Raw genomic sequence first — 26,856 nt, 5'->3', positions numbered from 1 at the left:
CTTTTCAATTGAGTTTGTATCTATTAGATTAAAAATAAAAAGAATATAAATATTACCCATCGGAAGTTGAATTTTTCAGTAGGTATGATTTTTGTGTTAATAAGCTAAAAGTTTTGTGACTTTTGTGTTAGAAAATATAGTTAAATGGCTTTGGTAGAAAAAAGTGATAGTTATGTGACTTTTGTGTTAGAAAACATAGTTAAATGACTTTGATAGAAAAAAGTGATAGTTATGTGACTTCTGTGTTTGAAAAGATAGTTAAATGATTTTGGTGGAAAAAAAATAATAGTTATGTGGCTTTTGTTTTAAAAAATATAATTAAATGATTTTGATGGGAAAAAGTGATAATTTAGTGAAATTTACCATAAGTGGGTTACTTGGGGAAAAAATTGAGCACAGAGAAAAACGAAGGAAAAAAATTCAGCTGGTAGTCAAAACTCAAAATTTTCTTAGCCCTAATGGAATCCAAGGGAGATGAAGCCTCCCATCAACACCCAAAACAAAGCAAACCCACAAACCATTCTCCATTTCCATCAACTTCAATCCAAGAATCTGCCTTAACAATTTCTATTCTGCCCCAAGAACTCATCACTGACATACTCTTAAAGCTACCAGTGAAACCCCTCTTGAAATTCAGGTGTGTTTCAAAATCTTGGCTTGCTTTAATCTCTAGCCCTCAATTTGTCAAGACCCATCTCAGTATATGTGCTAATGACAAGGACTACACCAACCATAGGGTTGTTTTGAAAGTAAATTCACCTGAGTTCAATCTCAAGGACTGTTCCCTTAACTCTTTGCTTTATGACCCTGTTACCGAGGCATTTGACTTGGGTTATCCTATGAAAAATCCCCGAAAACCCCTTAGATCTATTAGGATTGTTGGTTCTGTCAATGGGTTGATTTGTCTTGTCATCGGGGTAAATGACTTCTTTCTGTGGAATCCATCTATTAGGAAGTTCAAGAAATTGCCTGATCCTACAGATGGTTTCTATATCATGTATGGTTTTGGATATGATGAGTTTCATGATGATTATAAGGTAGTGGCTATTTGCAATAATCTGAGATATAACGGTTCACATCATGTTGAGGTCAAAATATATAGTCTAAAAAGTGATTCTTGGACAAGTACCTATGAGTGTTGGAGTGGTGGGGTGCTATCCACTAGGTGGGGTACTCTTGTGAATGGAAAGCTTCATTGGACTACAACAACTACTACTACTCGTGTTGGTGTGAATAATCCTAAGGACATCATTTGTATTGATTTGGCTGATAAGAAATGGGGAAAGGTGGAGCAACCTTGCTATGGAGAAGGAGATTTTAATTGTACGTTGTCCTTGGGAGTGTTGGGAGGTGATCTTGCTTTGTTTTATGATTATCTGAGAACTCACGCAGATGTGTGGGTTATGAAGGAGTATGGGGTTAAAGAATCTTGGACAAAGATGCTTACAATCAATTATCCCAATGATCCTACGGCGTATCTGTTTCTTCATACCTTTTGTATGTCAAATAAAGGAGAAATTTTGTTTGAGTTTGGATCATCTTTCGTGGTTTACAATCTAAATGATAACTCGATCAGAAATCCAGAGATTACCAACTGTAATTTCATTAGGCAGGCAATCATCTATATTGAAAGCCTAGTTTGGCCTTTACTGGATAAGGAACCAATAATTCAACAGCAATGAAGACTGGAAAAGGTTCAGATACAAGATGTATGCATTTGAGCTTTCAAAAAATGATCTAACTAAATTTTAGAACCTACCTATTGACAAAAGTAGTATTCGTCCAAGTTCAAAAGAAAATTTCCCTTTCTTCACGCGAATTTTGAAATTCTGCAATCCATTTTCATCATTCTCAGTGAAGAATGAATTCAACTTCTTGTTAGCCTCCATGTAATAATCATTTGGGGCCTGATGGCTTCTTGATCTGTCATGAAGTTTTAATTTCCTTCTTGATCATGTATTTGATCAAAAGTGTATCCGATTCCACTGTTACGCCCTGATAGGTATGATCAAGACATCATTATAGTCCACATGCAGACGTTAGGGACAATTAATCTACTCCCCGCTGACTGCATGTATGGCAATGATGAATCATGGGTTTCCCTGTTTTACTGCTCATTTTCTATGTACTAATATTATTTCGATGTGCATATAGCAAGACTTACCTACGTTCACTAATTGCATATCACATTTTGTTGGTAGGTTCAAGTCTAGTTCGTTGTGACTTGTGACAAAAGGTTGAACAGGCTTCTCCTTCACTTGAATGTCTGTTATATGTAATATCAGGTTGAGATTTATCTGAAATAGAAATTGACCGCCCTCTTCTACTTATACTTGTCATCTGTTAGTCTTGATTTGCTCCATTTGTAATGATATCTTGACAAAATGGAGAAACGGAGTGCAAAAGCTTATCTAAAGGAAAAGTAAAAGGGCCTCTATGGTAATGCATTTGTTGTTAACTTTCTGATCTTGGTTGAAAAATTTCTGTCAAACAAATTCCCTTTTAAGGCTTGAACGAACATTAAAGACCTATTCAATATTTGCCTGTTTACAGTTACAGTCAAGTTTGGAATTTAACAAAATGAGTCATTACATAGATTATATAAGTTATTACATAGAAATATCAAAACAAAAAGAGAAACAGTATGCAAAAGTAACGGCTACATACTTTGCTTGATTACACATAAGCACTAGTCCTGCAGGTTACCAAAATTGAAACAGAGCAACGGCTTATTCAAATGGTTGAAACTGAATTGGAGCAGAGGAAGCAAAGCTGTGCATATAAAGGTCAATTTTGAAGGGCAATCTCACTTTATTGTTTCTTCTGTGTGCCATATTGTTTATATGTTTATTTAGTATTTGTTACAACATGAAGGTCATGTAGAAAGTGTTCTGTTAGCGTTAGGATAACCATTTGCTTGCACCTTAGTTATGAAGGTAATTGTGGCTTGCCATCAAATTTGATGCCACAAACAATTATGCTTTGGGATATGTTTGCTTGAGCACTGCTTCAAAGTGGAAAGATAGTTGTTTTGTGTGTGCTTCTTGTGCTGTAAATACTGTTTAGTTACATCAGTCATCAGTTAGCAGGGGTGTAACTACATGGTCAGTAAAGGGTTTAACCGAATCCCCTTTTACAAGTTAATTACACTGTGCATTAAAATAATTTTCTTATGTGCATATATGTAAATTGTTGAATCCCCTAAATACAAGAAAAGCCTCTAGTATCGTGGTAAAGGTGGCTCAAAAATTGTTTTAGGTTGTAGGATCGAATTCCAGGTGTAAAACACTTTACCTTTATTAGAATTCCTGGTTAGAAAGACCCCTTGTTCCATGCTGGTTTCAGATTGAGTATATGGACCTATGCGATTTAGGTCGTATGCATCACATATGTGGTTTAAAGAGTTTAACTAATATCCACTGGTAATGTAGTATTATTTCCGCTATAAGGTCACATTTATCTATTATAATAGGTAAAACTCGCCTTACTTTCAACATTAGAATTACATGTTAGATATCTTTTGGATAACCTGATATTGTAGTCGTTATATGTAAATTAAACTCCTGGTTTAAAATATTTACTTGAGTACCTGTAAACTTTATCTTAGTTTCTCTCTCTTTTTTTTTTTTTTTTTTTTAAATAAAGTTTTCTCAGTTCTTCTTATCTTGTTATATCTCAGGTTGGCAACTTGGCTGCCCCAGTTGAAGAATGGACGGTTCTATGCCAGAAAGGGGTGTTGTCAATGTATTTAATCTATACTGTGGTTTCAGGTTCTTAATCAATTAATGAATGAGTTGAAAAGATTGCACCCTCTGAAGCTATTGCTTGAGTCTGGTCTTTCCAAAGTATTTATTCTAAATTCTTGTTTTTCATCCAAACTTCTTTCAGTGTAATTGTAGCTTTTCTGATTGATTATTTAAATTTTCATTTTTATTAGCTTATGATTGGTGTGACGAATAATACTTATAAATGACTTCTACAATACTTTTCACATGTTCAATCTTGCTACTTCTCTGTTTGGGGTGAGTTGGGAAATACTCTTGGAGATAGAGGAGGCAATCACTAATGGAGACCACGAGCTAGAGGTTGACAATAAGTTCTTTCAAAATTGACTATTCAAAAGATGCAAGAATATCCGATAGAGATTGACAATAAGTTCTTTCAAAATTGACTATTCAAAAGATGCAAGAATATCAACACCTAGGATTACCACTACATTAAATATTCTTACTCTACTTACCAAAGTATAATTTTCCTTTCGAAGGAAAATCAAATAAACTTTTGCATTGAACTTAGCTTCACACTGGCTGTAAGCATGGAGAATATATTGATTTGGAATCTTCAGCAAAAAATATATTGATTTGGAATATTACATTGTAGTGCATTCTTTGGTACTGACTTTTTATTTTTTACCACTATATAAATTAGAATCTATTGAAAATATTTTAAAGTGCATATACAGATGTATATATCATGAATTATAAGTAGTATTCGACTTAAAAAAACTGCATGAACATGAGTACAAATTTTCATCAATACAAGAAGTAACAAAAAATAAATCTAAACATACCTGGTATAAGAGTCTGTTTGGATGGGCTTTGAAAAAATAGCTTATAAGTTGTTTTCAGCTTATAAGTCAAAGAAAAAATACGTTGGGGTAGTTCAATTTTTTTTTTTTTGGCTTATGATAAGCTAAACCAAACGGGCCAATTATTTTTTTGGCTTATTTACGTACAAATGCGCTTTTTTGTTCGAAATAAAACAAAAAAGTTTGAAAACGAACATTTTAGTTGTTTTAGCAACTTATAAAATAAGCCACTCCAAATGGTCCCTAAATCTGCAACTTGCCTACTGCTTTTTCTGACAGAGAAGATTATACATACTCTTGATTGATAAATGATAAGTCCATTCATATAAATTGATTAGTGAGCAAAATTTAAGATAACGAGTAGGACAATTCATTTTTTTAGTTAATTTAGTAACGAAAGTAAACCAAAAGTTTTCAGTTTCGGAGATGGAATGATTCGGTGACAAAATCTGTATTCTTTCTATTGATTAACCTAGCCCCTAATGTGCACGAGAATATATAGAAGGAAGGTTTTTGTAAGACGTCAGTCACCCTCAAAACAAGGAAAAGTAAATAAAAGTAAATCTTTTCTTTTTGTGGACTAATCAGAAAAGTTAATCAACTCCAATAATTCTAAAACCTTTTTATTTAGGTTATGCATGTGGGGTGCTATAATTATTGAAAGGCTTGATATAAATCAAAACTCTCTTCCTCAATTATCCCTTTTGCTTCATAAGATGTATGCAAAATATTGTCAGGGTTTCCTTTGGGACCTTCCGTCCAGTGCTTGAATGGCTGCTTTTTTTCCGCCTTCACTGCTCCACGGCCTTACTCTTGAACATTCTTTTAGTAGAGATGGATGGATTGAGTCAAAATGGGTTAAATTAATAAGTGAATCGTGATCATCTGACAAAGTTTGCTTGAGTAAAATATATTGAATCAAGATGCATCAGTTAATGAGTTATAATTTGACTCGCCTATAGGATTTTACTTGTCTCATTTTGACTAAGCATACATTGGGCGAATTATACTCAGCAAATTTCTCAGGGGTTGTTTGGTTGATTGTTTTGACATGGTCAATCATAGTATAAATTTCCGAATAAATAATACAGTGTTTGGTTGATTGCATGCAAAAGATCACTGCATATCTGTTGCAACGTTTGGTTGGTTGTACCCATTCACGTCTTTAAGATTTTTCATAGGAATGACACTAAATAGCCGTTTTGTTAGTAGTCCCAAGTCGTGGATGGATGGCAATTGTTCTTATATGGTCAATCTTCACCTCTTGATCTAGCTTTTGGGTTGAGTTAGGCTCAAGTTCTATTTTCTTGTCATATTTTCTGGAGATATGCTAGGCTAGGATTATGATCCTTTTTTACTGCTTTATGTTGCTGCAAGTATTATAAGTGCAGAGCTCAACAAAGCAAAAAACTATAATTCTCTTTGTTGCATCTATTCCAATATACTTCTAGAAATTTTCTATCTTCCACTGTCGTTTCCCTTAGTTTTTTTCTCTTAAAAAACCAACATGTTTTAAGCACTCCTATTTAAAACATATCCAGTTTTAAGAACTAATTCAAATTTCATCTACTCGAATGATGAACTTTTACACGAACTTGATTCAAGTTTAGTGTGGTATAATTCAAGAGATGACACTTACAAGTGTCCTGGGAGGCAGAGATGTGGTTCTACAAACAAATTTAGTATATATGTTGAAGGTCTTGTTTCGTCAAATTTTCTGGAGTAAGTTTGAATAGCTATTGATCAATGGGGGAGGATGGAAATTCGTGCTCTTCGAGGTCTTGTGCTCATGATGAACTAACAAAAAATTTATAGGTAAATGATTCTGGAGATTTAGCAAAGAGGATAACAAAATTGTGCCAGGAAGTAATCAGTGAAAAAATTGACAGTAGCTTCTTTTATTATTATTATTATTATTATTATTATTATTATTTTTTTTTTTTTTTTTTTTTTTTACTTTTTTACAATTTTCAATCCTGTAGTGTTGGCGGTACTTGCTTTGGAATGGGAGGAAATTAGGTTTCTGGCAAGATGTGGTGTGTGGAAAGAGGAGTTCCCTCCTATCTGTCAAATTTCTCAATCCTTTAAAGCTGTAGTATCTGATTGCTGAATGACGAGCCCCAAAGGATGGACGATATAAGATGGAAGCCTAAAACAAGGGGAAAATTTATAGTTAAAGAAAATTACCATGTTCTCATGAGGAACGATAACATCTTAAAAAATTGGTAATTGATGTATGAGTCTTGTCTCGGATAATTTGATGATAGGAGGTGTCAAGTTATGCTGTAGATGCTACCTTTGTCAGGCGGAACGCAAATCTGCTGGTCATCTAGTTTTTGCATTGAAGGGCTACTCACAAGAACATGGTAGCTCTGGGACGTGTTTTTGAACCAGTCATCACTGAGAGCTAGCTGCTTTTTGAGGGCGGTACAGTTGGGGAAAATGTTTAGATGTAGATAATGTAATGCAACTTCTAGAATTTGTTGACTGTTAAGCTTTTATGTTAAGACTCAATTTTTTTTTTTGTACAAATTTGCCTGTTAATGAAAGCATTACTTTATCACAAAAGGATCTTTTGTATATGTTTACGAATGATGGAATTTGATCAGAAAAGAAACAAAAAGCTGGATCCTAATGATGGGATTTGATTTTATTTTAGTTTTAGAACTCTGTTGCAGAATTATTCTGCAGTATTTGTTAGCACCTATCAAATTTTCGCTTGATTTTGAATAATTACATGTTCAATAGATTGTTTACTGTATAGGATGAATTCGAGTGATTCAACTTCTCATGGAAGCAAGCCTTGGCATAGTCAATTAGAAGTGAATGCCTACACATTTGATCGGAAAAATAAGCAGCGTGTGGAACTCAGAAGTGAGGATCTGGCAATAGGACCCTTATAGAGAGGGGGATTATTGGTGATGCAATTAGTTTATCTGCATTGCAAATTGAATGCACTTATTCATTTATGAAGTTTATTGATATGTTTTCAGGATATATTCTAGACACTTAATAACTTCTAGTTTATGAAGTTTTCTTAAAAAGAGTCTTTGGTCGAATATGACTAAGTTGGAAATATCAATGCAGAGAAACATTATGTCCGGTATTCTATTTTCTCTTCAGTTCATGTGAATTTTCTCATGTTTCTATGATCAATATAACAGTGAAAGCAGTTGCGATATTTTCATATAATGGGTTTACTGTCGTCAGTGTAGATGATAATATATGCACATCTCTGGGTTTTAAGAACTTCAAACTGAATGTGCTGGCTTCTTGGAGTGTGATATTGCTTATATCAATAACGAGACTGTGTTAGTTAATTCTCGGACTATTTCCTATATAGAGAAGTTCCCGAATGTTCTGCATCTATTGGCACTTCTGGTGTATAGGTATCGAGCAATGGAGAACATTACTAGGACAATGTCATTAGCCAAGGATCCCACAGTTGTATTTGATTTGTTATTGGATTTTTGGGAGTTTGTTATTGGACTTCCTCTCTCAACAGGTCATAAGGGTATTGGATAATTCATTTGATTTTTGACAGTTTGCTTTGGAATTTTCCAGGCAGGGGCGGACACACGTACATTGAAGCGGTGTCAAGCAACACCAATTCGTCAGAATTTTTTTATTTAACATACGTATAAACAGTATTCAAAAACAGATATATATAATCAAAAGACACCGCCTGGCAGAATGTGTCGCGCAGTCTGGTGTTCCGGAGCTTTGTAAAATTGGGATAGAGGTTGTAGCATGTAAAGGTCGATTCCTGGTCTTCTCGGGGCTTAAAATGGGTTATACCAGCACAGCCATGGTTAATACAATATGATACGGATATATTATGAAATAATACGTAGCAACCATCCAAACAAGTTGTTATTATTCAACACCCATGCTTCACAACGTAAATCATACATACATCTAAAAGTAATTTGCATATGGAGAAGCAAATTGAAGAAACTCCTCATCACGCTCGAATACAGACATGTCTTGTTCATTCAACATGACGAATGCTTCGGTGCCATCATCTCGGTAGTTCAGCAAATTGAACAATTTATTGTAAGGACCAGTAGCTATGGTTGCAGCCACGGGTTTTCCCCAACCAAAATCAACATCATAAGAAGGAAATTTACACATACTGCTGCAAGTGTACTCATCAAATTCCTCCTTCTGTGGTGGCAATACTTTAGCTAATTCAAGAATTTCTAAGGCCCATGCATTTTCTTTGATATTATCTCTGGTCCTATATAGTTGTTTTTCTTTCCTCATGAGACCAACTATTTTTGGTAAGTTCATGTCTGCCTCATTGGAAATATGTGTAGAGAAGTGAGACAGAGCATTTCCAACAGAGTTAGGTGGTAACTTTGGCGAAATCATTCCTCACAAATCTGGGTAATGGGATTAATTTAGAAGGGACAAAGGAATTACCTGAGTTCGCCGTCGCTGCTTTAGCAGCACATTTGAAAACAAGTGCACTAACGACTTCAGTACTTGTAGGATTTTTCACTACTGTTTCACTAACAACATAGGACTTAAGTGCACTTATTTTTGAAGAGGAAAAAACATACCTTTTTTTTTTGTGTACAACCATCTAAATTGATGGAAATACAGGGGAATCCAGAGGACCAGTTGGTGGTGATGGAAAGGTAGTGCGGTAGTGCCAATTATGTAATAAAGAGGAGATGTTTTCGCATTTGGATCGCGAGTTAATGTTGCTCCAATCAATTGAAAATTGAAAACCATTGCATCCATCTCCAATCTTGGGTGACAAACATGTACTAACTTCAATTCCTCCACATTTAAAATGTGTTAACTGAATCACAGCCATGCCATAATCGGAATCATTCGCCCAAGCTACACCAGGAGGGAAGATTAAATCTTTGACACTACAATCTTTGTGATTGAGAACTTGAGACATAGGTGCATCAATTTGCAAGTTCAAGAACTCAACACCCTTGCATTGCAATCAATCGTGACGTTATCTTTCATGCTTCCTGCGTACGGATAATAGGAGACTAAAATTTTGGAGAGGCAGTTTTCAAGAAGTTTTGATATTTGGGCAGGTTTATTAGAAAGTGCACCTAATTAATTTTTGGAGTAGAAAAAACCAAAGGGTATATAAGTGTATTTGGCCTTGTTCAATGAGAGAAAGTTTGTGCCATTTTTGAGTGGAAGGTGTTGGAGAAAAAGGTTTAATGAGTTTCTTGGAAGCTCTTGTTACGACATCTAATGCATTAAGTGGGGCCATTTTTCTGCTAGCAAACCCGTATGTGGTAGCTAGACTCAAAGCGAGACTCTCAGATTGACCTGACGTTTCTTTTCTCTACTTGTTGATCGCTAAATCTTCTCAACTGTGGTTACACCAAATTCTTCACACCACAGTTTTATAGACCTTCTCTACAATGAAATTGATTTGCTGCATAATAAGACAAAGTACATCACCACGTATATAACTGTAGCGTTCCTAAAATCCAATTAAGTTTTAATATCTTAAAGCAATCGCGTTTACGAATATTGAAAATATTGTTTGGCTTAATAACGACGACGATGGATTAGAAAAGTACTATACGAACATGTTGTTAGGATCAAGCGCAGCTGATAGCAAGGACGCGACTTTATTACTTAACCAAGCCCACCAAGCAAGCGCCATGTTCGACCATGATTTCCACCCGGCCATCCCCGGCCCATCATCTGGGCCTCTCCATAGGCAAGATGTTAGTGTTACCCAACAATCCCCCCTTCCCAAAACCTGCTATATGAAGCATGTCTTCATGGGAATCGAATCCATGACCTTAGCTCTTATACCAATTGAAAGTGCAACAGCGGGGGCGATTGTAAACTATTTGGATTCTAATCGACTGATGATGACTAACAGTTGACTATCAGGCAAACAGTAATATTGAAACAGGCGGGTAACAGAATCTAATAGTGCAGAAAGTAAAGTGGCGCCATATACTTTTATACGGGTTCGAACTCAATGTAAATGCTAGTCCAAATCCTCTTGGATTGCAAGAGGGTTTCTCCGTAAGCTCTGAATTTGTTCTTGAGTAATGTTGAGGGTATATTTCCTATGCATACACCAGCAGTCTTTTTCTCTCTAGTAACAGTTGACATACAATGCCTCACCAAATAATATTTTTCTCTCTTCCTCTTTTGAATACACAGTAAGTTGACTAGCAGATTACAATGCTTATTAAGAGTAGAACAAAGAACTGAAAGTGCTTGGGATAGGATGTTCAAAGAGTGCTTAGGATAGGATGTACATTTTTATTCTTCTTCTGTGTGTCCTAAATAGTCTTCGTGCTTGATGTCCTAAAGGTACAGAGCCAGGAAACTCGAGAGATTTTCATCCTTCGAAAAATTTGATTAATTCTTTTTTTAAGAATCAGGTTAGAGCTTATTGATTGTTGAGTTCATTTCGTCTTGAACTTTTTTCCTTTGTTAACGTCGTTGATTTCATTTCAGTTCTTTTCTTGCTTGGATATTCTTCTTTCTATCTGTTGTGACAGATTTTCCTTTCCTTTGTTATGTCCTTGATTTGTTCTCTTGATTTGATAGTTTTCCTTTCTTTGGTTGTTATTGATTGACTTCCTGATTGGGATATTTGCTTACTTGATTGTCCAATTTGATTGTTTTCCTTTCCTTGGTTACTTGCTGCTGACTGGCTCCTGATTTGCTTCATTGATTGACGGTTGTCTCTTCTTCTAATTTCCTTAAGGAGTCGACTCTCCTCAAAATAGCTTGATGCTTGCGGCAATAATTCTTCCTTTTGTGTTGTTGATGTCCTTTCATTTGCTGCACATGTAGTACATTAGTTATGGACATAATACATAAGTGATCCTCAAATTGGCCTCAAATGGTAAGTATCTTCTCCAACTCGGCACACTGTGTAGACTCAACTTATCTCCACTTTGTCAGTTGAATACTTACAAAATGATCATCTAGACGCCTCCAAAATTTATGTGTCACGTCAGTGCCATGTCGGCATTTGTGTTTACGATTCAACTTTATACAAGTTGAGGTGCCTACTTGTGCACACCCAAAATTGGAGGGCATATTTGCAACCTGAGGCCCAATTTGAGGGCATGTTTATGTATTATGCCTTAGTTATGTCACCATTAAAAATAAATCATAACACATGTTAATACCTGGTTCGAGGATACATGGACAGAGTATGAATATTTAGGTGCGGTAAGAATGGGAGATGGAATTTTTTTCCTAAACCAACAGAATGATCATTAGCTAATTTCATTTTATATAATACAAGAATCACTCAACAGGTATAATACTTATAGGTCAATACTTGGGGTCACCTTCGTAAATGTTATGAGTAAATAAATGAAGATAACATATGATTGTCGTAGAATATTGAAAGCAAATACAGTGATGTTCACAAAGGGATTTTAGGCGTGGCTAGTACTATCGAAATCGTAGTTCGCGAAAGTTGGAAACTTTCTCGAAAGGCCACGAAAAAAGTTTTCAGGAATTTTCAATAATGCCAAAACACTTTAGAAAGAGGAAGAAGTTGATAATACAAATAGATTAATCCATGAGGAAGAAGTTGACAGTATAAATTTGGAGGAAATTTCAATAATGTACAATCCAAAGATACAAAATTACATCTACGTAGTCATATTTTTAATTTACATTCGCATAGCCAATTTTTCATGGTATACAACATTATACAACAATTACAACAATATACACTTACTGTAGAAAATGTATCAACCTAGTATAAAAGTGTATAATAATATCTAAGAGGTGTTTATACACACTTTTACATTGTTATACAATATTATACAACTTATACAAGAGGTGTTTATATATAAGAGGGGTTTATACATAATGTTTAGAAGGTGTTTATACACACTAATGCTACACTGTATAAGAGGTGTTTATAAACACTTTATCGAAATTCTAGATCTGGTTCGCCAGCGCAGCCCAAAAACATCGTTGACCTGAATTTCGATCTATTAAAACAGAGCTTTTTTAGGTTTTTGCTCTAAATCGATTTTTGGTATTTCGGTTTCCCACCCCACGATCGGAAACCCTAGATCCACCATCAACTATGGTTGGCCAAATGCCAATGCAATTGCAACCTCAGCCACCAACGACGGCTAGGTTCCTTATCAATAAGCAGAAAGCGCTCAGCCACCGACAACGGCAAGGTTCCTTTATCAATAAGCAGAAAGCGACGACAATGGTTTCGCCGATCAAATGCGTCTATTTTCTCGCTTCTCCTCTCACATGCAAAAACAGCGATTAGAGCGGTTAAAAAAAATAATTATGGGCTAAAGCGGGTAATACTTTGCCCTAATTGTCATTGAGTGTAAAAATCCCATGAAAATATGTGTGTGATATGCACTGATGAACATGACATACATGTGTATCTGCAATCTACTTACATCTAGATGAATGTTCATCATTCAAAATTAAATTGATGCCATGTATATCATTCTCCTTCTTTGATATTCACAAGGAATACACGATAAAGTCCGATTTGTTCTTTTTCAACTCGAAGTACAAGCAAATCCATGTCGTTGTGAATCAACAATGATGGATGATCGTCGTTGACATTGCTCGCTATTCTGAACAAAAATAGGTAACGTTGCCATCGTTTTCTTTGAAAATTGGTCACTGAAAATAGTATGAATATCTCAAAATTGGATTTAATCCCTATGGAAATTAGGGTTGTTCAAAACGGGACCAAAACCAATAACCCGAACCAAAAAAATACTATTGATTTATCTGTAATCGGTTATTAGTTTAACGGTTTAGCTATACCGGTTTAGGATTTTTTCTTAACGGGTTAACAATAATCTGATAATAATATTAAATTACAATTAATAATTTTGCCTTTTCTTCTGAAACTCATGCTCCTTGTAGTAGCTTGATGAAAACTTAAGTAATTCTCTTGCATCGTGAGGTCAAATAATTTGCTAAATAAGATCACGGTTTTAATAGTGTCTTCATAAAGTTGCGTGAATGCTGTAAACTAGTGAAACCCTTCCTTGGTTAAATTTAGAAGCCAGTTTCTCAAAGTATTTGTGCAAATTTATACTAAATTTTTCAGTAATATGAATCTTGCTACATACCCTTACTGAAGCTCTCCTTTTAGATTTGTTTGGGAAGGTTCTAGTGATTATTTTAATACTATTTCTGTCCCTAGTGCGGCTTAACTTTTAATTTAGAATTTGACAACGGTTAAACCGATAACCGAGCCGTTAACCGATTAACTCATGAGTCATAACTAATAATTAATATCTTAATGGATCTGTAACATTTTAGCTTATCTACCAACCGATAATCGACAAGCCGAACAGATAACATTCAAGACCGAATCGAATCACCCAATAAGCACCCCTGAATCGAATGACAACTTGGTTGAGATTTCTTCATTGGAGGAAACACATAATTATGTTCGAATGTTGTTGAGAGCCAGAATAATACCTATTGTTTATCTTAGGAATCATATTAATTGATACATATTATGAAGCATGATAAGGAAGGAATATTTATCTTCCTATAAATTGACGGTTACGGTTGGATTTTGGTATACAATGCCAAACTTTTTGGGCTTCAATTACTAAACATAATTCATGACTAAAAATATGCCAATAAATACTTAAGTTGTATATAGGTGTTAATATCCCAAGATTTAATCGAGAGGGTGTTTATGAAAAAGAAGACCGGAGGGGAAGGGCCTATTATAATTTATTTTTTTGAAAAAGAATTATAGTGTCAAAATATTTCTAAATATTAATTTGTTCCTTTTGACACATCAATCATTGGTGTGTTTCACATAAATAGTCTCACGGACATTGGTGTTCAAGAAATACATATCTTGTCAATTACAGTGTCTATGTTAATAATCTATATTGCAAAAAACGTTGAAACAGTAACTTGGAAAAAAATTCTGAAACAGAAAACAGAAACTAGACAGATTCTGGAAAAACAAAAGAGAAGACGAAAAACAGAAACTGGAAAAATAATAACAGTCTCTGAAAAAATATGTAAGAATCAAAATCGAGCCCACTGAATGCACGGTGTGTCCTTAAGGAAATTATTCCCCTCAAGTACTCGAGGTTAATGGAATACGTGCTCCCTGGATAGAACGATCGTACTCACCGATGTATCGGTACCTAAAACCACGGTGTCAGCGAATCACTCAACGGCAGTAAATCACACTAGAACGTATTTGTGCAGAAGAAGAAGAAGTTTTGAAGTTCAGAAAATTCGTAAGGAAAAATCTGAGGAATTAAACAAATTTATAGCTATGGTCCAAAAAGATTATCAATCAATCAGATCATTTGACCGAATCCGAATCCGAAGCCGAGCCGAGTGACGACGACGGTGCGCAGGGAGACCCTCTTCTTAACCCTTTAGCAACAAGAAAGAGGGCTTCTACTTTTAAGTAGGAGAACTTTTCTTTCCACTACCAATGAGGGACAAATGCTTATTTCATAAAGTAAGAGGGAACAACTCATCTCATTTTCCCTCCACTTCTTTTCCCTCCATTTCCCATTCAACCTATCAAATAAACCCAACAATCCCCCACATGAATGGGGAATAGCTATAACATAAAGGAATGCACGGACGAGTGTGTAATTTACAAGCAACGATTAATTGCATCTGGCTAAGTAGGTTTCCCTTTGAACTTTCCGTACTGAACATATGTATATCGATATACTCGGTCAATCTGTAAATTTGATATCTTTGAACCGTCGAGCTATGGTGTATACCTAGACAACCATATGTCACACAATCAACCCTTTACCGTCTATAGTTCTTACGGTTGTGCTCGTTTCAGCCATGAACACCTCCTGGTTTCATGAGTGTATAGAGAATGGGTTTTTTTACAATCATCCTCTTTGAAGCGACTTACACTTCACACTCACATAGGTGATTCCTAAACGTGTTATCGCGTAGATACACTATTTGATCAAACCTGCCAAACTTAGAAACCATTAAAAAACTTAAGCTTTATTAACTCGTTAAAAAGCCTTAATGTTTTATCCTTGTTCCTGAACATTGTCTTCATCACGAGAATGGATTGAGTTATTTGACAATGCCGAACCGTCAGTCACAACTTTGTTTGATCTCCTTGAACCTAGCTCTTGGGATCTCCAGTCTGCTAGGTAGAGTTACCGCCATGATGACTTGTCCTAAGCCTTAAACCCATTCCCTTAGATGATCTTTCAACCGTCTATCTAGTTAGGCCTTTGGTAAGTGGATCTAACACATTATCTCTAGACTTTACATAGTCAATAGTGATAATTCCACTAGAGAGTAGTTGTCTCACGGTATTATGTCTCCGTCGTATGTGACGAGATTTTCTGTTATACATAACGCTCCCTGCTCTACCTATTGCTGCTTGACTATCACAATGTATGCATATAGGTCCCAGAGGTTTGGGCCGGGAATGGAATATCTTCTAAGAAATTTGAGCCATTCGGCTTCTTCACCGCGACCTTGTCTAAAGCTATAAATTCAGATTCCATCGTAGAACGGGCGATGCACGTCTGTTTGGATGATTTCCAAGACACTGCTCCACCCCCAATTGTGAAAAATATCCACTCGTGGATTTAACTTCAGATGATCCGGTGATTCAATTTGCATCACTATATTCCTTAATCACGGCGGGATATTTGTTATAATGCAAAGCATAGTCTTGGGTATGTTTCAGATACCCCAAAACTCGTTTCATTGCCATCCAGTGAGTTTGATTGGGATTACTTGTGAACCGACTCAATTTGCTAATAGCACATGCTATATCTGGTCGCGTACAATTCATGATATACATGAAACTTCCCAACACTCTTGCATAATCCAATTGTGAATCACTTTCACCTTCATTCTTCTGAAATGTATAGCTCACGTCAATTGGAGTCTTGGCAACATTGAAATCTAAATACTTGAACATATCAAGTACTCTTTCAATAGAATGAGACTGCGATAATGCTAGACCTTGTGGAGTTTTATGAATTCTGATTCCTAAGATCAAATCAGAAACTCTTAAGTCCTTCATATAAAATTTGCTAGCCAGCATGCGCTTAATAGCATTTATATCGGCAATATCTTTACTCATTATCAACATGTCATCAACATATAAACAAATAATGACTTCATGATTTGGAGTGTTTTTAATGTAGACACATTTGTCACACTCGTTGATCTTAAATCCGTTTGCCAACATTGTTTGGTCAAATTTAGCATGCCACTGTTTGGGTGCTTGTTTTAGTCCATAAAGTGACTTAACAAGTTTGCACACTGCCCTTTTTTTACTAGGAACCACAAATCCCTCAGGTTGTTCCATGTAAATTTCTTCCTCCAACTCTCCATTTAAGAAAGCTGTCTTAACATCCATTTGATGGATTTCAAGACCATGTATGGCCGCCAGTACCACTAACACCCGAATAGATGTTATCCTTGTTACCGGTGAGTATGTGTCAAAGTAATCAAGGCCTTCTTTTTGTCTATAACCTTTGACCACAAGTCTTGCCTTATATTTGTCAATAGTGCCATCAGCTTTCATTTTCCTTTTAAAAATCCATTTTGATCCTAAAGGTTTATTTCCAGGAGGAAGATCAACCAATTCCCATGTGTGGTTGTTCAAAATTGATTCAATCTCACTATTGACTGCCTCTTTCCAGAATGCCGAATCAGAAGAAGACATCGTTGCTTTAAATGTTTGAGGCTCATTTTCAAGCAAGAATGTCACAAACTCTGGTCCAACGGAAGTAGATGTCTTTTGACGTTTTGCTACACCTTGGATCCTCTTCACTTGGTGCATTTTCCTTTGGTTCTTCCCACTGTCGTTTAGATATTTCACTTGACGACTCACATTCAGTTTTATACGGATAAATGTTTTCAAAGAATTCAGCATTATCTGATTCAATTACCGTATTAACATGAATTTCGGGATTGTCGGATTTGTGAACCAAAAACCGACAAGCTTTGTTGTTTGTGGCATATCCAATAAAAACACAATCCACATTTTTTGGTCCGATTTTTACCCTTTTGGGTAAAGGAACTTGTACCTTTTCTAAACACCCCCACACTTTGAAATATTTCAAGTTGGGTTTTCTTCCTTTCCATAGTTCATATGGAATAGATTGTGTTTTGTTGTGGGGCACCCTGTTGAGTATTCAGTTAGCTGTAAGGATAGCTTCCCCTCACAAGCTCTGCCGTAAACCAGAGCTTATTAATAAAGCAATCATCGTTTCCTTTAATGTTCAATTTTTCCTTTCCGCAATTCCATTTGATTGTGGTGTGTAGGGGGCAGTAGTTTGATGAATAATTTCATATTCTAAACATATCTCTGCAAAAGGAGATTCGTATTCTCCATCCCTATCACTTCTAATCATTTTTGTCTTTTTATTTAATTAATTTTCCACTTCGTTCTTGTATTGCTTAAATGCGTCAATTGCTTCATCCTTACTATTAAGCAAATACACATAACAATATCGAGTGCAATCGTCAATAAAAGTTATAAATACTTTTTCCCATCGCGAGATGGTATTAACTTCATATCACATATATCTGTGTGGATTAAGTCTAAAGGATCTGAACTCCTATTAATAGACTTATATGGGTTATGTTTAACAAACTTAGATTCAACACAAATTTTACATTTTGATTTATTACACTCGAATTTAGGCAATACTTCTAAATTAATCAATTTTCGCAAGGTTTTGTAGTTGACATGTCCTAAACGAACATGCCATAAATCATTTGACTCCAATAAGTAAGACGAAGCTAAATTCTTATTAATACTGTCAACAACCATTACATTTAGTTTGAAAAGGCCCTCGGTGGGGTAGCCCTTTCCTATGAACATCTCATTCTTACTTATTACAACTTTCTCACTAACAAGCACGCACTTAAAACCGTTTTTGACGAGTAGTGTGGCTGATACTAAATTCTTCCTAATTGTAGGAACGTGTAGAACGTTGTTGAGAGTCAGCACCTTGCCGGAAGTCATCTTCAGAAGTATCTTCCCATATCCTTCAACCTTGGCTGTTGCAATATTTCCCATAAAAAGCTCCTCTTCGGGTCCAGCGGGAGCGTAGGTTACAAATGCTTCTTTTACAGAGCAAACATGTCGTGTGGCACCAGAATCAAGCCACCACTCCTTTGGGTTTCCAACCAAATTGCACTCTGATAGCATTGCACACAGATCATCGATGTCATCAGTCTTCTCCACCATATTGGCTTGTCCCTTTTTCTTGTCCTTTTTTGGGAGACGACAATCTGGGGCTTTGTGGCCAGCTTTCCCACAATTATAGCAGTTGCCTTTGAACTTTTTCTTGGCTTGCTCCTTCTTTTGTCCGGTGAACTTCTTTCTTTTCTTACTTTTTGGGGCAACCTGTTCAACGATATTCGCTCCCATAACCATTGAATTCCCATGCGACTTCTTCTCGGCTGGTTTAGATAATTTTTGAAATCTCTCCACGAAGGAGGCAACTTTTCAATCATTGCGTACCACTTGAAATGCTTCATTAACTACCATACCTTCAGCATAAGGTCATGAAAAATAAGTTGAAGCTTTTGAACTTGGGTTCCAACGGTTCTGCTGTCTATCATTTTATAGTCTAGAAACTTGGCAACCACAAATTTTTTCAAGCATGCGTCTTCAGTCTTATACTTCTTCTCAAGTGCATCGCACAATTCTTTCGAAGTTTTCATAGCACTGTAGACGGTGTACAAACCATCCTCCAAAGCACTTAGGATGTAGCCCTTGCATAGAAAATCACTTTTGTTTCCATGCCTCAACAATCATAAATTTTTCATTGGCCGGCATATCTGCGGCAGGCACAGGAGGGTCTTCGTTGGTAAACTTTTGCATACCAAGAGTGGTAAGCCAAAAGAACACCCTTTGCTGCCATCCTTTGAAGTTGGCTCCAAAAAAAAAATTCGGTTTTTCCGCCGGTGGCACAAAAGAGTTCGGCTTGTTGCCGCAATAGTCGCAGAAGTAGTAATGCTTTCAATTGTCATTTCTTTTCACTGTCAAAATTGACAAACTGTTTTAATAATCTGAATAGCAAACTTTTCACAACAACAACGACGAAGTTTTTATGTTCTTCAAATCGTTGTGCAAGTATGAACTTTAATATTCCAACGAAGTTTTTATATCTTCAAGTCAGAACATTAAATTTCATACGGAATAGAAAACCACACAGGTTTTAGTCCCCAAAACAGAATACAGATTAATATATAAAATATAATTTCCTTAAGATTGTTAATAATTTGTATTGCAAAAAACGTTGAAACAGTAACTTAGAAAAAATTTCTGAAATAGAAAACAGAAACTGGACAGATTCTGGAAAAATAGTAGAAGATGAAAAATAGAAACTGGAAAAATAATAACAGTCTCTGAAAAAATATGTAAGAATCAAAGTCGAGCCCACTGTTTTGGAGTTCAGAAAATTCGTAAGGAAAAATCTAAGGAATCAAACGAATATGTAGCCATGGAAGTCAGACACGGGGATCCGGTTCACTAACGGGTCAGGATTTGGATAATTTATTTAATTAATTAAATAATTAAAAAAAAGATTATCAATCAATCGCATCATTTGCCAACGACGACAACAAATCGACAATGAGGAGAAGAGACACTAACTCTTCTTAACCCTTTAGCAACAAGAAGGAGTGCTTCTACTTTTAAGTAGGAGAATTTTTCTTTCCACTACCAATAAGAAATAAATGCTTATTTCATAAAGCAAGAAGGAACAACTCATTTCATTTTCCCTCCACTTCTTTTCCCTCCATTTTTCATTCAATCTATCAATTAAACCCAACAGTCTATCCCGTCGTCGTCGTTGTCCCTAGCTAAATTTGAATGCCAATTGACAAATCAGTGACTGTAATTTGAGACGGGGATGAGACGATTGTAGTGAGCTGGGACGGGATGAGACGGAACGATTTCATAACAGGATAGGGGGATGATCCGCCTGGTCCCGCTAATCTAATGGGACAGGACGCGGTAGGAGAGGGACGGCATATCCTGTCCCATTAGATAGTCTTAGTTTCAGGAAAATAGTCTCACGGACATTGGTGTTCAAGAAATCTCTACATATCTTGTCAATTAAATGTGCCTATCTTGCGTTGTCCCTACTAAATTTGAATGCCGAATTGACAAATCAGTGATTGTAGTTAATGTGTGCATAATTAGGCTCAACTTCCACACCATCTGCTCTTTTAACCAAACACGCACAGATCAGTGACTGTAAATTCATTATCTTCCTCACTACATCATTTCTCTCTATTTTTTCAATCTTCCGTATCAAGAGAGATGTTAGGGTCTCAGTGCTGCAAGAATCCACCAACATTAAGCTCAAGTAGTGGAAATGGGAGTGTGTTAGAACTTGGAGGGTTCAACACATACGTTTCTGGTCCTTCCACTTCCAAACTCGCCATTCTCCTCGTCTCTGACGTTTATGGTACCTCACCTTTAACACATTAGCATTGTGAACTATGGTTTGCGTAACTAGAGTGTCGGCTATGGCTTCGGTCAAACAATGTATTTATTTTTTAAGCACATCTGAACTATCACTTTTTCATGAGTTTCATACCCAACTATCAGTTGTTCCCGTTTCGTAGCTAGACTATCATCATCTATGTATTAAAAGTTAAAACGCACCTAGTTGAGTAGATGGTGATAGTTCGGGTAGGGAAAATGAACAACTGATAGTTGGGGTGTAAGACCCGCAAAAAGTTAACAGTTCAGGTGTGTTTTTTACCATTATGTCTTTTAAAAATTAAAACCCAATAACTTAAAAGGATTAAAATTCAGAACTCATAAGCTTCAAATCATGGCTCCGGCAGGGGCAACTGGTTCTGCTACATTTGCATTTCGATTTCTGTTTCTTCCCCCCATTTTTTGGTAAGATTAGCATTGTAGTTAGAGGTGTCCGCCAATCTTATGAGTAGAAAAATACACCAGTTAGAGCCCCTGCAACAGGATATATGTAATGGTAATCAAGTTATAATTTTTAGTTCTTAGAAGTTACTCCTAGTTTGCTTTGAGTTTTTCAAAGTTCAAGCAAATATGGGACAGTTAGCCATATATCAGAGATTCTAATGACCTCTTGATTTCCTCGTTTGGTTTATTATAATAGAAGGATTAACTGCTTTTTGTTTTCTTATTTTTATTTTGGAAGACAATAGCTTATGGTCATAATTCTTTGCAGGTTATGAAGCACCAAATCTGAGGTACGTACTGCTTCTCAAATTCAGCTTAGAGTTGTCGAATACCTTCTAAATTAGTCTTCTTACCCGCTTCAAGATTATTACTTTCTTACATATTTCTCTAAATATCCACTGAGCCAAATAGACTGGTCCCACCACACAGATGTGGCAGTAGTAGGAAAGGCTTCTCATTGTACAGATGGGAGTAAAGAAGCTAAGTCTAAATAAAGCGGATTCACATAATTGATCTACGTAGTTCAGGATTAAGGACTAGTTAATTGATTAATTGGTTGATTCATCTCAATACGTATACTTTTAGAATGTTTCTGCTTCTGTGAAACTTTCTATTCTTACTTCTCAGACGTTGGAATATTCTTTACTACCGCAACTCTTCCAGAAAATGAGTCTTAACTGCTGGCGACTCAGTGGTGTCTTATCTGTGAATCTTTTGGTTACATCAAGGGAAGTAGTTGGGGTCACCGTTATTTGTGTTTGTCCAGTAATTAAGCTGCAAGAAGTTCCTATTTTATCTCGAGCTGATCCCACAATTCAACTGCTTTTATGTAGGACGATCGCTGACAAAGTTGCAGCTGCAGGATACTATGTGGTGGTTCCTGATTTTTTCTTTGGTGATCCTTATAATGAGGAGAAGTCTTTATCACCCTGGTTTGAATTACATAAACCAGTATGTGTTCAGCATTTGTTGAAAGTTGAAACTTAATCTTTGTGTTTTAGTACTAACATAGCTATAGATTTGCCTCTTGAGAGTCAGAAGAGGCCATGCCATCAGTATCTCATTTCTCAATTCATTAAGCTGATCATGCGGGGGAATGTTCCGTGACATTTGTAGAAGCAGACTTGCTATCATGCTACTCATTGTTTATTTTGTTTTTCTTAGGATAAAGGATTTGAAGATGCAAAACAGGTTGCTGCAGCTCTAAAAGACAAAGGTATATCTGCAATTGGAGCTGCAGGGTTTTGCTGGGGTGGTAAGTTTTTTATCTTTATAGTTTTAGGGTTATTTAACCCTTGCCGGTACTAGGATATTAAGTAAAGAGAAACTTAGATCTAACATAGAAGATAAATATACTAGACCAGTAACATGTAAATTTTGTCATGAAGGTATTGCCTAAGGTACGTGTGGGGTAAGAGAATGATTCATCATGGAAAATTATTCAAATTTTTGCATTGTAAAAATAATGTTTGATAACATTTTGAGTATCTTTTGTTGATAGAAGTGAATGGAGCAACAGTTGGGTAATTTCCCTTGAAGAAAACATTTTTGACAATTCAAGGTAGTTAACCATTTTGCCCCGTGCCAGACAATGAATAATGTTATTTTTTTGGTGTTTGGTTAAGAGAAAATATTTTCCTAAGAGAGATTTTCCCGGAATGTAACTTCCCTTCACTTTCCTTTTCAACTATTCTAACTCTTACTCCATATGACTTGCTCCAACGAAACACTCAGGCATTATCATCAACCTCAACAGCCGGAAAAAAAAAATCATCAAAACCAATCATCAATCTTTAACAACTAGTTTTAGCAAATATTTCACTCACGAACCAAATGCAAAGAATGAAAAAGCACTTTCTTTCAGACAAACTCAACAGACCTGAATCTACATAAAGGGTCAATTTTCTTGTGATCCTGATGTCTAGTGCTTTTAACAGCAAAGGTAGTTATCGACCTAGCTAAATCTGACGACATTCAAGCTGCTGTGCTATTGCACCCATCATTAGTCAAGGTTGATGATTTCAAAGGTATGGCTGTTATTACTAAAATCAGCTATGATCAGATTAAGCTATTACTGCTGATTTTATACCGATTTGTTGCGCATTCACCCATTTCATTTGATTTTCTCAATGTCACTTGAATCCTAGATGTTATACAAAGTAGTGCATATGCTCTTTCTGTGTGGGGCATTTAGCACTCCGAAAACTTCATGTAGCTGTTTCTTATTCGTTTACGCCTCAATTCCATTATAATATGAATCTTGCTAATTATTTTATGTATATTCCTTGGTTTTAAGCAATTGATATTAACTGTTGTTTGAATTCTGATGACTACCTTGAACTGCATCACCATGAGATCCTTCCTTTTTCTCTTTTTCTTTTTCCTTTTTTCTCCACCTCACCAACTGATGATACATATTACTTGCAGAGGTTAAGCCACCAGTAGCTATTTTAGCTGCTGAGATAGATCATTTCTGTCCTCCAGAGCGTATTAAGCAGTATGAGGAGATTTTATTATCAAAACCTGAGGTACATGAACATCATAGTTGATTATTAGGCTTCTTTGAAATAATACTGCCCTGTTTATTCAGGGGATATATAAGTAGGTAACTAATTTGATGTATCTCTCATTGTGTGTTACAAGATTTTAGATTTACCCTTTTCTTTGCATTGCTCTCTTTCCTTCTCTAAATATAGGTGGACAAATTTGTCAAAATTTATCCTAGTGTTAAGCATGGGTGGACAGTGAGATACAATGTTGAAGACAAAAAGGCTGTGCAGCGTGCTGAAGAAGCCCATCGGGACATGTTGGATTGGCTTACCAAGCATGTCAAGTGAGTGCAAAGATACCTGGCAGTTGCAATTTCCAGTTAAGAAGTCTCAAAATTTGCTTATGATGATGTAGCTAAATATTGAAACGTACTATATGGTCTCATATTCTTTGTGCCTGCAAGTGTTTTAATTAACATGTGATTCTGCTACTGCTTGTCCTATGTATGTGTTATGAGTGCTTTCAAGACTGCAATATGCTTTCACATCTAAAACTGTTGTGGCCTCGGGCCTCATGATGGTGCGGAATCCAAAAGCAACAGATATAAAACCAGCATAATAGGCAGAGCTGACAATTAGTACTCAACTATTACTGAGGATTTATCACTGATTCTGACCGTTAAACGGATTTTTAGCTACATAAACCTACATATGCACCTGCTCTTAGGTACAATAATATGATAATTGAATGTGATAAAAGGAGACATGGTTGAACTAAAGTCAGTTCATCTCTTAGTTAACAGTATGTACTTAGCCAAGAACAGAATACGGTGAAAGTAAGGAGTCCATATAGGTGATACCAAGTAATTGCAATAAAGCTCAGTTGTTCTAGTGACATTTGATTTGATATTTGTTAGAAGCCTTTCAAGGTGTAGTCAAATCTAACTTATTTAGGATATGAAACATAGTTGATTATGCGATTTGTAGATAAATTAGATGAATTCAAAATTCAAGCAAGTTTTCTATCTGATTCAGTTAATCTCTAATATAAAGACATTGCTTCAGGTACAGTGAGAAGGGAAGTGGATTTAGCAGTGTCCGAGGTCCCCGTTCCTCTATGTGACTTGGCTATTACTTAGATGACACAAGCAAAGAACTACAATAAATTTGCAGTTTGCTTCATCAGTAGTTCCATACAATGTCAGTGTAGTGACTCTAGAGTTATGTTTGGCTCCATGAACAAGACATAAGATGTCTGGTTTAGATCTGTTCAGGACTATGTACGATCACCAAGTTATCGGACATGTACTTCTCAACTTGCTGATTGCCCTTAAAATGATTCTTAAGCTGGGTGTATAACCTGGACAAAACATTCAGAGAAATTTGTGGATAAGTCAAATGGCCAGATACTGGGCTGAGCTACCCTTGTCCAAAAGGAATCAATGGACAGCCCTTTGTCGGAAAATTACAAAATGTAGATAAGTTAATTGTTTTTTACGTATATGTGCTAGATGTTGAATCCTCTTGGCTTCTTCGTGTATTTATTTCTTTAGTATATTTTAAACATCCTTGATGAAAATCTTTACTCTGCCGCTGGCTAGGAACAATTGAAAGTCACTTATCATGACCGTAGCTTAATGAATTTCAACTATGGCAGAAGCATACAAGTGAAAGGATACTTTTGATTGGTTACTTTTAATTATGATTTGAGCCAGCAAAGGATTTATGAATGCTAAATTCTGGAGCTGCACATTTGATTAGTTTTGCTGCTAAATCATACTCCATCTTAATTAGCTGACTATCACTACTAACTAAGATATTTTATAGTTTAAGATTTCTGCAAATGAGTTCAAGAATGTGCATGTAGATTAGAGTTCAATGCCACTATGAATTTTCAAATACTTTTTAATTTTTCTAATATAATTAGATATTCTTGAGAGCACAATAAACTATTCCTGGTGAAGACATAAAGAGATTCACATGTAATGCTGGAAGAAATGCAAATTAGGTTAGTTACTTTTAATTATGGTTTGGGTCAGCAAAGGACTTGTGAATGTTATATGAGACGAAGGACAAGCATCAAAGCATTCAATCTCATTCTTATCTTCCGCGGTCCATCTTCCTTCTTGAGATTGATACTCCCTCCGTCCCAAAAAAAGTTGTGGTTTCGACTTGAAGACAAAGTTTAAGAAATAAAGTAAGTACTTTTTAAAACGTGTGATTCAAACAAGTCTTAGATATTTGTGTGAGGCAGAATCTTTTTATATTTAAATTGTTTCTAAATATAAAAAGGGAATGACAATTTTAAAGCAGTACTAAAAACAAAAAGTGACAATCTTTTTAGAGGAAGAATTTTTTTTACTTGTAAAAGCAGACTTTGTCCATTAATAGCTCCTATTGAGAAGATAAATTGCACACCTGGCATTCCCCTTGAAACGATCCATAGTGTTCGATTTTAGCTCTCTATCTCTGGATACTACATCGTACCCTGCCAATTCAAAGGATATCAATAATAACTTTACACTCTTTCTCTATTTCGTTATAATTTGTCACTTATTCACCGCTATATGCCTCTTTCCATAATTGACCGTAAGGCAGAATTTTGCCTCTATAATGATTTCGAATGGTATAAACAGAGGAGGACCCACATGGAAGGGTGGGAGTGCACTTTGGAAAAAATTATGCACTTTAATTGTGCACTCTAACAAACGAAACAGCTTCGGGCACGTCGTTGCAAATCGTCGCTTCCTCATACGTCACCCCGGATCGAACCCGAACGTCACTTTTAATTATTTTTTCGAGCCTATTTTTAAAAACAATAAAGCATTAAACGGTACCTCGCCGTATTCGGGACTTCG

At 35.9% G+C, this 26,856-nt stretch overlaps 2 protein-coding genes and 1 pseudogene across 6 annotated transcripts; 2 read left to right on the top strand and 1 right to left on the bottom strand.

The window, feature by feature from the left end:
* The first annotated feature begins 367 nt into the window (after nucleotides 1–367).
* LOC132049175 (F-box/kelch-repeat protein At3g23880-like) lies at nucleotides 368–3,984 on the top strand. 2 transcript variants are annotated; one of them, XR_009413063.1, is made up of 3 exons: nucleotides 368–1,709; nucleotides 2,702–2,786; nucleotides 3,680–3,984. XR_009413063.1 is itself a non-coding variant. In XM_059439880.1 (2 exons), the coding sequence occupies exon 1, from the start codon at nucleotides 459–461 to the stop codon at nucleotides 1,680–1,682; it is 1,224 nt and encodes a 407-aa protein (XP_059295863.1). In that variant the 5' UTR covers nucleotides 368–458; the 3' UTR covers nucleotides 1,683–1,709; nucleotides 3,680–3,984. The 2 variants fall into 2 exon arrangements, 1 of the variants encoding a protein (XP_059295863.1); XM_059439880.1 differs by lacking the exon at nucleotides 2,702–2,786.
* Nucleotides 3,985–8,432: 4,448 nt separating this feature from the next.
* On the bottom strand, nucleotides 8,433–11,229 carry LOC132049165 (acyltransferase Pun1-like; annotated as a pseudogene).
* Nucleotides 11,230–20,551: 9,322 nt separating this feature from the next.
* LOC132049138 (endo-1,3;1,4-beta-D-glucanase-like) lies at nucleotides 20,552–25,690 on the top strand. 4 transcript variants are annotated; one of them, XM_059439833.1, is made up of 8 exons: nucleotides 20,557–21,027; nucleotides 21,778–21,799; nucleotides 22,343–22,460; nucleotides 22,674–22,764; nucleotides 23,447–23,536; nucleotides 23,937–24,037; nucleotides 24,206–24,342; nucleotides 25,064–25,690. In XM_059439833.1, exons 1-8 carry the CDS (start codon nucleotides 20,880–20,882, stop codon nucleotides 25,119–25,121), a joined length of 765 nt encoding a protein of 254 aa, XP_059295816.1. In that variant the 5' UTR covers nucleotides 20,557–20,879; the 3' UTR covers nucleotides 25,122–25,690. The 4 variants fall into 4 exon arrangements, with proteins under 4 accessions (XP_059295839.1, XP_059295816.1, XP_059295831.1 ...); XM_059439848.1 differs by having other exon boundaries at nucleotides 20,560–21,027; nucleotides 24,206–24,377; XM_059439841.1 differs by having other exon boundaries at nucleotides 20,910–21,027; nucleotides 22,137–22,460.
* The last annotated feature ends 1,166 nt before the right edge of the window (nucleotides 25,691–26,856 follow it).

This window comes from Lycium ferocissimum, chromosome 1 (genome assembly GCF_029784015.1).
Source record: "Lycium ferocissimum isolate CSIRO_LF1 chromosome 1, AGI_CSIRO_Lferr_CH_V1, whole genome shotgun sequence".
Taxonomy (NCBI): Eukaryota; Viridiplantae; Streptophyta; class Magnoliopsida; order Solanales; family Solanaceae; genus Lycium; species Lycium ferocissimum.
The sequence above is the reverse complement of the archived record's forward strand: the minus strand, read 5'-3'. Positions and strand labels throughout refer to the sequence as shown.